This window comes from Mesoplodon mirus (assembly GCF_964341445.2).
Source record: "Mesoplodon mirus genome assembly, chromosome: 9".
NCBI lineage: Eukaryota > Metazoa > Chordata > Mammalia > Artiodactyla > Ziphiidae > Mesoplodon > Mesoplodon mirus.
Genome location: NC_138985.1, coordinates 59,185,509 through 59,199,848, shown reverse-complemented (window position 1 = coordinate 59,199,848; position 14,340 = coordinate 59,185,509). Strand labels below are relative to the sequence as shown.

Below are 14,340 nucleotides of genomic sequence, written 5' to 3'. Positions count from 1 at the left end.
AAGCATATCTGCATGCTTCCACATTCCAGGGGGGGACAGGATCCCTCTCCTTTCCCTGACCAGAAACATGTTCTCTGTGCTCACAGCAAGAACGCGCCTTTGCTTCAGCTTCCATAAAAAAGCATAAATGTATATGCTGAAAGCACAGAGAAGTTCTGTGCTGTGGGACATGGTGGCCGGGAGCCAATGTTTACAATCCCCTGGGTGGGAAAGGCAGGGTGAAAGGCTCAGGACGGCAGGCTTTAAAAGTCTTTGCTGTTGCCGCCAGTGACCTTCGCCTCTGTTTTCAAAGCAGCTCTCAGGTTAACCCCTTGGATTCTGTGTGCACTGGGGCTGCACAAAGGAAATACCTTTCTTTGAAGGATACCTCTCTCACACACATCGGTTTCTGATTTCAGTCAGAGCAGCTCAGAAACACTGGATTGAGAAACATGTATTCAATCTGCTATCGGACTCGTGGGTGCGTCAGGGGTATTGGATCTGGATTTCGATGTGTGCTGTGCTCTACAAAGTGAAAGTTTCCAGCTTCAGGCAATGGACTCAAGCTTACAAACCGGGGGATTGTGAAACATGAGCATATTTGGTCTCCCGGGGAGAAGGAAGCATCCAATTTATGCAGAAATGCTCTTTTCCCAGCTAGCCAATGAGAGGCGAGGCTATGAGAGTGGGGCTTCCTATAGGGATCTCCGGACTGGAAGAATGGTGCTTAAAATTAAAGACAGGCTAAATTGCTAACAGCCCAACTTAGAAAGCAGCTGAAGAGAAAAGGCCAATTGTAGAAACGGAAAGGGAGTTTTCCAGTTTTAAGTTAAAGCTGACCACATTCAACTTATTATCACAGTTGATACTATTTCGGTGGAGGAGAATTAATAATCTTTTATTCCTAATGCTAAGATGTAAAGATCCCATAAAAAACACTTACCACATATGTGTAAGTTTTATTACAGTCTTTCCTAGATGACTCAAAAGATGTTATTCAATAGTAGTATTATTTAAGACCTCAAAATGTTTTCAGGACATTAAGATTTACTTTGAGAAAAACTGGTCTGATGTCGAGGACACATGTCTATTTTAACAAATGCTTTGGTCTACAAGAAGTTTTGTGGATTTAAAAATGTTTGATACCTATACATTGATCACCATTAATAATGTCGTCCCTTTACTGAACGGACAGCACACTGAATTCCTGGGGTGTTGAAATGAATTGTGCAATTCTAATATCCAGAGTCTATGAATCCCTAACATGTGTTTAAGGTTAAGGGTTAAGACTTCTGGAGATGAAAGTGAAAAACAACAAACACCAGAAAATGTAACTGAAATGCACAAAAGTTATTAAAATAAGTCTTATGAAAATCATTCAATCAAATATGAGACAGTAATAAGAGAGGATTTTCTCAGCATTTGGAGATGAAGTCATGGCCTTTGTGTTACCAGGCAGCTGTCTAAAACATCATCAAGTATGTGTACCCTGTGGTTAGAAGTCCATCTCTAGAAGAATGACATTATTTGAGAATACTGTTCTTTAGTTTTTCTCAACTCATAATTGGGTCTTAATAAGTGCTTCTGAAAACATGTATTAAAATTTCAGCTCCTCCAAGAACGTTTAAGAGTAATCAAAACCACTATCTTGGCTTTCATTACAGACCAAACAACCTGTTCTATTGTAGAAATCAATGGTGATTAAGTAAATACATTCAAGTCTAATGCAGACACCAACTAGAAATATTTCGAGAAGCTAAAAGAAACCTCAGAGCTTCACAACAGAGGAGATGTAATAACAGCCAAAGTTTATTGTGGGTTTTCCTTATGTTTGGCACTTCACTAAAAACTTTACAAATTTTATGTCATTTAAATCCTGTAATAACTTGTGAGGTAGGCACTGCATGTTTTACCCATATTCAAGGTAGGAAACTGATGTGCAGAACATGTTAATAACTATAGCCAGCCACATGTCAGAGCTAGAATTCAAATGCAGAAACCCCAGAGGCTGCAGGTGTAACCACTGGGCCTGACAGCCATACAGGCAGAGAGATAACCACCACTGCAAAAGAAGCCCCTGGCAAGCATATTTCACAGCTCTAATGGTTCAGTATATATCATCATCATCATTATTATTATTATTACTGGAGACCCCAAGGCTGATCTATCTTTCAAGGGAGCTGTGTTCAGTTGGAGATTTTTCATTTTATTACTCAATTAAAACAGTAACATATGCTTTCTAATCGAGGTCACGAAATTGCCATACTTTGTGTCTGCAAAAGATTTATGAATATTTATATATTACTTTTGCATTTTAAATGGATTCTAAAAGTGGCAAAGGGGATTGTCCCTATCACAGATTTTCATGTTTTACAAACCAGTTGGGAAATATTTTATTTGCAGGCTACACGATCTCATCACTCCTCGTCTGCCCCCGCCCCCTGTAGCCCAAGTTTTAAAGACATTGTTTCTCATTTGTCTCCATAAATGAATCTTGTCTTTAAAAAACATTGTTGTTAAATCAAAGAAATAATTGTTGCCATCCTTTATACAGTAATGAAATGTCACTTAAAAGAAGTTTTTGGCTTAGACTTGGTTTTCGAAGAGGCTTCTAAATGGCTAAGAACATAACAGCTATCCATGAACTTTAATTATTGCACTATAATTATTAGGAACAACCAGTTACAACTGAGCTTCTCCACACACAGTATAAAGTTAAAACTGTACAAATGAAGCCAAAATATGCACAGCTAAAAGGAATGTTACGGGGGGGGCCTCTCTCAGTGAACAAAGCAAGCTCAGTTTGGCTCTTTTTCCCTCGCGCTACCACATCCTCACATCGTTAGTTGGAAAATTCCTGATATATGCTGTAATTTTTTTGTGCTTTTTTCTCCCCCCAGTACACTTGGGGCTTTAATGTCCAGATGCCATTTTCCTCCTTATCTGTCCCTGTTTGGTGCTGTGCCAGCTATGGTCAACAATTACTACAGCCGAAGAAGAAAATACAGTACACTCCCTGGCAACTGGTATAGCCTCGCAGGAAATACCAAATAAAAACTTGATTATGTATTGTTTAACCATTTTGTTTGCCTGTAGGCCACCCCGTCGTCGGTGTAATTCAGACGAGCATGCTTCATCTGGACGGTCTGTGCGCTGCACCATTGTTCCCAGAGGCTGTCACGCACAATCACTGGCTTCAGCCTGTGGCCCTCTAAATGAAAGGAGCAGATTTGTGGCAGCTTTCCAACCCGCATTCCTTTTAATTAGTCAACTTGTGGCCCAATGTTATAATAGATAAGTAACCTCTTAATATTCATGTAATTAATTGATTTTTTTTCATTCAGTTATAAACCTTTGCATGCGGGGAGAAAGCTCTTTTCCTATATGGGTTCTGGTTTATGAAATAAGCATGTTACTATTACAAAGAACATTGGAGGCCATGTTTCAGTGATTCTCCATGAGGACAGCTCCAGAAACTGCAGTGTGCCCATACCTATATTTTAAGCATATTGTTTTTGCGTTTAAAATAGCAACTGAAATCTTTCTTATGCATACATTTGATATATGCAAGATGAGTAACCTTGCCAACTTCATCTGGGCTGAGAAGCCTCCCTTCCATTTTAACTGATAAACTAGTTTACCATCGGAAGATGGAGAGCTTACACTTGTTTAAGATCCCTTGTAAAAAGCAAGGCTGACATTTAAAGTGGCCAACAGTTCTCAAAGTGCTCGGAAGTCTGTCTGCTCTAGATCTGGAATAAGTCAATAATTAAACTGCTGATGCTGTTAGCTACCAGCACATGATGAACCCTTAAAAAGATAGGTTGCTTCCTATAAATATTAATAATGTCCATTGGTAACAGGAATAAGAATGGCTTTTAAAGCTCAGTGTTTAAGTTCTTTCACCTAAGTTTCTCAGATAAAGGCAGTAATGACATTTTTACTTCTGTTAGAGCCTCGTGGACAAAATACACGTGGGTGAAATACAAATGTACCACATCCTCTTGGTATCACTTCTCATGCAGTTTATGAGACATATACAAAGTCACTTCAATGATTCATTCATTTGTTCATACAGATACTAACGTACCTACTATGTGACAAGCGCTGGATCCCGGCTATAAAGATGATGTGAAGATTACTGAAGATACCAACTCTGCTCGCAAAAGCTCACAGTTGAGCAGGGGAGGCAGACAGGTAACTATCAGTTGCATAAGTTCCTGCACCGGGTAGAGGCACATGATTTAAGAGCCTGGCTTCAAATCCTGGCTCCTCTTGTGGGAGCTATATCACTTGGCTAAATATATTAGCCTCTCCATGCCTTTGTTTCCTTACCTGCAAAATGGGAAATTCATAGCACCTATTTCACAGGACACCTGGAGAATCATATGAGATAAGGTCTAAAAAGTACTTTGCAAGTGCTGGTTTCATAAATTTTGGTCCGGGAAGATCCCACATGCCACAGAGCAACTGAGCCTGTGTGCCACAACTGCTGAGCCCATGCTCTGGAGCCCACGAGCCACAACTTACTGAGACCTGTGTGCCTAGAGCCCGTGCTCCGCGGCAGGAGAGGCCACCGCACCACAGCAAGGAGTGCCCCCCCCCCAGCTTGCCGCAACTAGAGAAAGCCCACGCACAGCAACGAAGACCCAACACAGCCATAGATAAAGAAACAAATATATATATATATATATATATATATATATATATATATAAAAGCTGCAATGATCAGGCTGCCTCGGGAGGAGGACCTACCAACCTACAGCAGTGAGGGGAGGAGAAGCAGGAGGAATAATTTTAAATGAGTCAAATGAAGCAGACAGGGAGAGAAATCTGGGATAAGTCCCAGGTTTCTGGCCTGGGTGACAGGGTGGATGGTGGGGCCATCGACCTGAATGGGGACCCAAAAGGCAAATGTCACTCGCAAGCTTGCTATTTGTGAAGATGTCCACTTGCATATGCAGGTCTGGGGCTCAAGGGAATGGACTGAGTTGGAAAGAAGATGAGCTCTCTTCCTCCGGGATCATCCCTAGGAAGTAGAGGAGATCGCTGAGCGAGAGAGCGCACGTAGGACAGAAGCCGGGGGAAGGCAGAGGAGGGCACTCTGCAAAGAGGAGTGAGACAGGCAGGATGGAAAGCAGGAAACTCTGTGTCACAGAAGCCTAGGTGGATATTTATAAGAAGTAAAGAAGAGAGAAGCAGATGTGTACTGGATGATGCTAAGCAAGATAAGGGCTTTAAATATCTACTGCAGTAGCACGGTGGGAGAAGGCTACCTGTAGGAAACTGAAGGGTTAATAGCACCCAGAATGAGAAGCACTCTCGTGCTACCTGAGATGAGAGAAAGTGTGACAAGGTGGAGGAGCAGAGGGTTAGTCAATTGCATTTAGAACAGCTTACTTCTGCAAAAAAAAAAAAAAAAAAAAAAAAAACCAACAGAAAAACACCATATGCACACATTGCTGGGGCCTTTCCCATGGCCTTGGGCGTGTGTGTGTGTGTGTGTGTGTGTGTGTGTGTGTGTGTGTGTATCTGCAAGTTAGGGGCTCTGGAGCTTAAAACCCATTAGGCACAGTAAATCCACTTCTCGTCATAAATAATTCTCAGCTGAACTTCATTTAGTAACGAGTAATAACAGGTTTTTAAATAAGTCTCTTTTTATACTACATAATACTTAATGATACTACTACTCATGTCACACACATATTGCAAATCTCAGGATGGGCAAAAATACATTTTAAATGACCTCATAAATCATTACATTATCATTTAAAGTTAAGTAATTAAAGCACAAAGTAAGTATTCTCAGTTCTCTGAATAAAAATGTCCCATTTTTATGACATGGATGTGTTAATGAAAAGAATATGTGTTGAGTGTGAGTGAGTAGGTATACAAGTAACATCTTATTTAACATCTTATTTATCTGGGAAGATGAATGAAGACTTAAATATAACAAAATTTCCCAGATTACTTAAGTTTCTCTCTTCGAGCTCTGAAAATATATCACTTTAATCATTTAAAAATTTTCTTGCTTGTATCCCATTACCAGTTGTCTGTTTTCCTGCTGTTATCACTGTCTGTGTTTTTCAGCCTAACTCCTTTCAGAGTCTCTGCTTCTAATATGGACTAGGCCCCTTATTCAAAGCCCTCAGATGGCTTCCTATTATACTTAAGAACACATGCAAACACTTTTTTGAGGACCCCAGAGAGGGACCCGGGACTACCTCCCTGATCTCAGCCTTGATCCCTCTCCGGCCCACTCACTCTGCATCAGCCACAGTGACCTTGCTTTCTTTGGACAGTCCACACTCCCTCCTGCCAGAGGGCCTGTGAATTCACCATCCCCTCTGCCCGGAATGCTCCGTTCCACATCTTAGCCTCGTTCTGCCTCTCACTTCCTTAATAAGACACTTTCTCTGACCACCCTGCTTCTTGTAAATACATGTCTGGTCTGTCATACTTTATTCCCTCACAGTGCCTCCAACCTGCAATTACAATCGGCCCTCCGTTCTGCATCTGTGGATACGGTGGGTGACTGTACTATGTATTTTATTCAAGGGATTTGAGCATCCGTGGATTTTGGTATCCACGGTGGTGATGGTGGCGGTGGCGGGGGGTGGGGTGGACCTGCGAACAGTTCCCGCGAGGATACGGAGGGATGACTGTGTATAATGGTTTTACTTGTGTATCCCATTCATCTTCCCCACAGGAGTGAGATTTTTATCTGTCTAATCAATTTCTACACTCTCAATTCAGTGCCTGTACAGCAGAAATCATATAGCAAAAATTTAAGAAATCATTTTAAATAAGAACATGAGTCTACACAGGAGCCCACAGAGGTGACAGCAAGGCTCTAGGGATTTTATAGCTATTCGGGTACTCGGAGCCCTGCTCACCGCTGTGTTCTTTTTTTGGGGGGGGACCACAAAAAAAATCTGTATTTTTATATTGGGGGGAGGGAGTAGAAAATAAAGTAGCCCTATGCTGGGCCCTATTCACTGGCAGCTTCTTGTTCCATAAGGTTAAGGAAGACTTTGAGGAAATAAAAGTTGTTTGGAAAAATCCAGGTGTAGTTGCTTTGTATGTTGTGATGGGCAGAAGGGATGAAGTGAAGTGTGAAGGCCCCTCACACCCTCCATCTTGCCTCAGACTATGTCCTGGAACCCTGGGGCAGAGAAAGCGCCACTTTCATTCCTGCTTCTTGGGATTGTTGACAGCCACGTAGTGATAGAGAATGACAAGCAGGAAGAGCGACACGCCCAGCATGTTGGCGAAGATGGCGAGCTGCACGTCCGTGATCATGCTGATCAGCAGGGCTCGGCTCCGACACGGTCTGCGGACTAGCTCGAGGTAGGAGCCCCCCCTCCCTGTGCTCTTTTACGCTCCTTCTAATTCTGTCCTCTTGCCTCCTTAGCCCTCTGTGCCCCCAGTGTTTTTCATTTCCTTGCTGTAAAGAAATGTTGTTTTAATCACATAAATATGCCTAAATAATATAATATTTTGTATTACTTGTTTCTGAAGTTTATAAAATTTCGTATACTTTATAACTATCTTCGATTTTTTTTTTTTTTTTTTTTACTCAATACTGTTTCTAAGATTCACCCATGTTATTGCCTACAGCAATAGTTCATTCATTTTCATTTTCACTGCTGGATAATGCTACTGTGTGAATATACCAAGTCGATTTAACCATTCTTTTGTCTGTGAACATTTGGGTTGTCTCAGGTTTTTGCTATTACACACAATGCTGCTATGAATATTCCTGAATGTGACTCTTGGTGCACATGTGCACGAATTTCTCTGAAGTATGTAACTAGGCATGGAATTGCAAGGCTTCACGGTATGAGCATGCTGAACTACACAGTTAATGTCAAATCATTTTCCAAAGTAGTGTACCACTTTACACTCTCACTGTCAGAGGATCAAAATTTGGGGTGTTTCTTGAAAAATCACAGAGTTGGTATTTGGTAAGTATTTTTAAAATCCAACCTAACATTCTCCATCTTTTAACCGGTGAATTTTGTACATTTACTGTGATTAACAATTTATTTGGACATGTTTACCAATTTACGTATTCACCATTCTTTCTTGCATCTCAGACATTCCTTTTAAGATAGTTTTGTTCTTTTTGAAGTATGTCCCTTAGAAGTTCCTTTAGTGACAAGGTGGAGGTAGACTCTCTTGGTTTTTATCTGAAAATGTCTTTACCTCATGAGTGTATTCTGTATTTAGAATCTACATATACACATTAATAGTAATAAAATATCTGGAATAGTAGTGGTATTTTCACTACAATGTCCTATCAGCACCAAGAGCAGAACAGCATATTCACCAAGCAACCATCTCCGCAGTTTCTGGTCCACACTAATGACGCTAGGCATGCTTAGCAAAGAGTCATTGTTATGAATCTCAAGGAGCTCTGAGCAGCATGAAAAAAATGGAAGTCACATGAAACGTAAATAGAGAGTGAAAGCCTTCACGTAAAGGCTGAATTTGGTGGCTTCAGAAATGTGATGGGAGTTCAGAGCAGGAAGTGTCTTAAGAGAGCTGGATCCCAGTGAGATCAGGTTGCAGAAGCTCCTGAATTACATTTCCACACAACACTGCTCCTGTGGCCAAGCCACACCTTTACTTTGAATTCAAGAAAAGGCAGAGTACATTTTCTTCAGAAACTGTATCATGGTTTAATCAGAATCCTGCATCAGGCACGAGGTAGGTAAGAGCAATACTAAGACAAATGTTCTTTAAAAAAACCTAAATTAGAGAGTAAGCAATTGTATAAAATGCCACACACAAATTCCATGAATGGCAGATTGAATGTACAGATTGAGTTATTCACTTATGTACCAACTCCTTTTGTGAATGGGGGGCATTCCTGTGTGGCTTTGTAAAACAAAACAAGACAGTGCAGGTTATACAAGGGCTGGGCTGAAAGCCTCAGGAATTTCTTTTAACTAATATTTTTGAAAGGTTAACAGCTGGAAGAGTTCTTATGTGACACATCTTAAGCAGACTATGGGAAAGAAGTGTGTGTTATTTGTGACATTAATTACTAATCCGTGGTTGGTACAATGAGTCACTTATTGACCGGGGAAGAATCTAACCTATTTGGGAAATGAAACTTTCTGAATATTAACTACTGAGCACCTACACCCAAGAGATAGTGATAACTGGAATACAAAATGGTTTAGTCTAAAAAGGCCCATTTTGACTACAGTAAGGAAAGGAATTTACTTTCATAATTTAGGAATGTTGGTTTTCAGTCATCTACCTTCCTCTCTACAGAGATTAAATACAGAACATGTCCTTCCTGAGAAAATTTTTTCTTATCTTTCTAGAGTCTGTCCTACAGGTGGTAAAGAAGAAAAGTACAATCATGTAGGTTTGTGCTTCACGGTCAAAACTCAGTTTCTCTTCTCTACCCTCTACCTGCCTGGCAGGTGAAAGTAAGCAGCTTGTAAGAACTGAAAAAAACAGCATTGGATTTCTGGGACTCCGCAATCTCACACTGAGAGAGAGAGAATGCCTGGAAGCTAGAGGGTTTACACTGTCTCTGCAGTTCGTTCACAATAACACATGCACCCATTCTTAGTCTCTTAGTAAAAATTCTGCAACTGTTTGGATTTGCATATTCAATTTCTTGTATTCAAGGACCAGGTACGTGTATACTCTTAGAAAGAATATATTTTAACTTCAGCACTGTTTAAAAAATGCTGATAGTGGAAAGAAAGATTTCCTCAACATACTCATTTCAGGAGTATTAGAAACATTCTCCCTTGTGAGAAACAGATAATAATGAAAAAGGAGAGAATGGTCTCCCTGAGATGTTAGTAACCTAAACTATAATATGAGTGGTCCCTAGGTAATAACTGGTTAGTAGTAGGAAAACGGTTTAATTAGTTATACTCATTTCTGTGCCTGTCTTCATGTTTACGTGCAAAGATGAATCCTACTACTATGTAATTCTGTTATAGAACTACATCAAGTACTAATTCTTTTCACGTATGAATTTATTTAATTCCCACAACAATCCTATAAGGTAGGTGCGGTTATTTTTGAGAAATAATGTTTCTCATTTTAACAAATAAGAAACACAGAGAAGCCTAAAGAATTTATTTAAGTTCATAAAGCTTGTTAAGTAGGTTCCAGAATTTGTCCCTTTAGACAATGGGCTGTGCTGTATACACTGCTTCTTTTTTTTTTTTTTTTTTTTTTTTCTTTTTGTGGTATGCGGGCCTCTCACTGCTGTGGCCTCCCCCGTTGCGGAGCACAGGCTCCGGACGCGCAGGCCCAGCGGCCATGGCTCACGGGCCCAGCCGCTCCGCGGCATATGGGATCCTCCCAGACCGGGGCACGAACCCGTATCCCCTGCATCGGCAGGCGGACTCTCAACCACTGCGCCACCAGGGAGGCCCTACACTGCTTCTTGAATGAAGCAAGATTTTTGGAAAAAAAGTCTCGCTGCCTGTAGTTGAAAATGGTAGAAGAGAAAAAGGAATATTCCAGGAACACCTGAATCAATTTAAGACTTCAAAACCAAGGTTGCCAAGAAGGAAGAGAGAAACAAGGGAAGAAATTCTAAAACAGGATCAATGGAGTCACTGTTTAAAGAAAAGAAAGAACTTATTCTCTTGGGAGGGTGTGAACTATTTATTCACCAATACCTGATGAGCTATAGAAAACACACACACACGATAAACCAATGCAACATAAAAAAGAACTCCAGGCATACGATGTTTAAATTCTGAAATTCTGGTATCTTCTTGAATGCTTCCAATTTAACATCTAGCCTCAAGAAAGTGACAATGTTCTTTTAAGAGAAACAGCCATTATCAAGTGTATGATATTTGGGAGGAGGTGGACACATGGTGGTGATGGCTAAATTTTAATTTAATTTTACACCTTTATTTATGGACATCTTTCTTTCAAACCCTGCTTTGACTTTCTGACATTGAAAACTGAAAAGTAAATCCATGGTACCATTTTTTTTGAAATGAATGAACAAGCTGGACCAAGAGAATGAAGAAGGAGATAAACCGAGACCACACAAATTTGCCCGTAATGAGGATATATTACATTTAAAATGGACACAAAGATCTTAAAAGCACATCATCATTAGCAACTACTATTTAGTGAGCATAATATATGTGATGTCCGGTTTCTTCCCTCAAGGTGCTTGTTGTCTAATGAAAAGAGTAAATAACGGCATTTTGTGGCCATTTACATTACATAACCTTCATTAGGGTTTGGTCACATAATGACCACATGTGAGGTATATAATTTGCCAACTTTAGCAAAAGCTGGATTATGGGGATGAAAAAGGAGAAACAGAAAGACAGGTGGCTGATTAGATACACTATAACCATGTTATTGGGTCTTTCAGCCCAATAAGCTAAAGCACGTATCATTTAAATCCTGATGAAAAGATGTATTTTTAGAAAAAGACTCTGTTTGTAAATGAAAAAAGCTATTTTATGATAGATTCATCTTAATTACAATTGGGAGAAACATTAAACCATTGGAAAATTTCTGATTCACACAACTACTAGTGAGATGTCTCATGCAGATTCTACATTACACCATCTATTCCATTTTGAATGGAAATGTTCATCACATCAAGAAAAATTACCATATATATTTATACCACTGCCAACAAAAATAGTAATGATTATATCGATATCGGCTGCTATGTCTTGAGTTATGTGTCTACATTATTATCCACAACAGTGTAATACGAAGAGAATTATGACCACAGATATTTATTCAATTTAAATGAACATTATTTCTTTTTTTCCCATAGGTAAATTTCATATCAGACTTTGGCCTGTGATGTGTTTTCCTTACTTTTCTCTATATCTCCATTTATAGTTTCTATCTCTTCTCTTTCCTGCCTTCACTCAGCCCCTCATCATATATCTCTTTTAAAACAGCCTCCACTCTGTTCTCCCTGCCAGCAATTTCTTAATTTATGCCAAAGCCTCCTATCAATTCATTCATCACATTGCATTAGAGTGATCTTTTGAAAAAAAAAATGAAGCCTTAAAAACAAAGAAAGAGGGGCTTCCCTGGTGGCACAGTGGTTGAGAATCTGCCTGCTAATGCAGGGGACACGGGTTCGAGCCCTGGTCTGGGAGGATCCCACATGCCGCGGAGCAACTAGGCCCGTGAGCCACAACTACTGAGGCTGCGCGTCTGGAGCCTGTGCTCCGCAACAAGAGAGGCCGCGATAGTGAGAGGCCCGCGCACCGCGATGAAGAGTGGCCCCCGCTTGCCACAACTAGAGAAAGCCCTCGCACAGAAACGAAGACGCAACACAGTAAAAAATTAATTAACTCCTACCTCCAACATCTTAAAAAAAAAAAACAACTAAAAACAAAGAAAGCGTTTGATCATGTTCTCCCAAGACACCCTGCGCATCAACCCACGTACTTCTCACTTTTTTGTGCATGTGTTCTGCTCTTTCCCAATTCTGTACCTAGAGGGCACCTTTCTCTTTTGCTTGCCAGGCAAACTCCTCCTCGTTCTTGAAGGCCTGGCTCAAAAATCACCTCCCCTGTGAAGCATTCCCTGACCCTCCCATGTCTAACAATGCTTGCCTCCTGATTCACCTAGGTTTATTTGGTTAGAATAGAGAAGTAGAAGCAACTTCAGATTTATGCATACATATGTTTTTAAAAGTAAGTAGTAGTACTTTAAAAAACACATGTAAGTATATTAATAACTAATAAATATATTAGCTAGCTACAGGCATACCTCATTTTATTGCGCTTCACAGATACTGCATTTTTTTTTAACAAACTGAAGGTTTGTGGCAACCCTGAGTTGAGCAAGTCTTATTGGCACCATTTTTCCAACAGCATTTGCTCACGTCATCTCTCTGTCACATTTTGGTAATTCTCAAAGTATTTCAAACCTTTTCATCATTATTATATTTGTTATGTGATCGGTGATCTTTGATGTTACTAGTGACAAAGATTATGACTCACTGAAGGCTCAAGGTGTTGGTTAGCATTTTTTAGCAATGAATTATTTGTTTGTTTTTTGGCCATGCCGTATGGCTTGCGAGGTCTTAGTTCCCCGACCAGGGATCGAACCTGGGCCACAGCAGTGAAAGCATGAAAGTGCCAAGCCCTAACCACTGGATCGCCAGGGAATTCCCAGGAATGAAGTGTTTTTTAATAAAGGTATGTACATTTTTTTAGACATGATGCTACTGCATACTTAACAACTGCAGTGTCGCGTAAACATAACTTTCAGATGTATTGGGAAACCAAAAAATTTGTGTGACTAGCTTTATTGTAATACTTGCTTTACTGAAGTGGTCTGGAACCAGACCTGCAAAATCTCTGAGATATGCTTGTAATATAAATATTGATATATTACAGTAATATATCTAAATAATATATCAATGAAATTAATGTTCTTTAAAAAATAATTAGTTTAACAGACTATTTCTTGCTACTTCACTGTTTTAAAAACTGTCCTTAGCTTCTGACATACCCAATCAAGTTTGCATGTGGAGATGTCACTTGTAGATTATTTGTAGATTGCCAGTGCTCCCCAAATGTTTGCTAATTACTGTTATTAAAGAACCTAAAATATTATATTCCTGGTGACAGTAGGAAGCCTGCATTCTTCGCCTAATCAACATCCCCATAAACTTCTAAAGCTTTCTGCTTTTAACATATGTGGAGCACTAAGGAAAAAAAGCACCATACTGTATAAACTATTGTATTAGAGATCACTGAATATATCTGTGCGCCTCTGACAGGAACCAGGAGCATAAGTTTCTACCTATAGAGTGGCCCTGTTGCCTTGGGGAGTTTCCTAGATCAATGAAGGCCTGTCCTTGTTGGTTGTCAAGGAGCAGACATTCCCTCTCTCTCTAACGCAACCTGATTTTCCTTGGGTAGCAAAAAAAATGCTTACCTGCAATGTGATTGGTCTGTGGGTAGGTATCTGATCCAGTTCTGGGAGTAAGTGAAAAGTAAGTGAAAGTCTGAAGAAAGCTTTTGGAAAAGACTGTCTTCCCTGATCAAAAAGGCAGTGAAACCCTTTTTGGCCCCGGCTCCCTTACTCACTGCTTAGACCACTGTCGTATGAGGATGTAATACCTGAAGATGCAGCAGTCGTCTTGAGACCACGAGGGAAAACATCATTCACTGAGGAGGGGAGAATGGAATTTTCCTAATAATTGGTTATAGGACTCAAGATGACACCACTGAGCAACTGCACTAATTGCAGAGTTATTTATCTCCAGACTTCTTAGGTCAGATTTAAAAATTACTATTATTCAAGATATAACTGATCGAGTATTCAGAACCTGTAGCCAAGTGCATGTTGACACAAATGAATCCAGAA

At 40.1% G+C, this 14,340-nt stretch overlaps 2 protein-coding genes across 5 annotated transcripts in view; both read right to left on the bottom strand.

Moving 5' to 3' along the window:
* Positions 1–14,340, bottom strand: part of CDK6 (cyclin dependent kinase 6) — a 235,365-nt gene that overhangs the window by 95,898 nt on the left and 125,127 nt on the right. The window lies entirely within an intron of this gene.
* On the bottom strand, positions 6,900–7,367 carry LOC309810139 (dolichyl-diphosphooligosaccharide--protein glycosyltransferase subunit 4-like). The gene has a single exon (XM_082631929.1). The coding sequence runs from the start codon at positions 7,279–7,281 to the stop codon at positions 7,168–7,170; it is 114 nt and encodes a 37-aa protein (XP_082488055.1). The 5' UTR covers positions 7,282–7,367; the 3' UTR covers positions 6,900–7,167.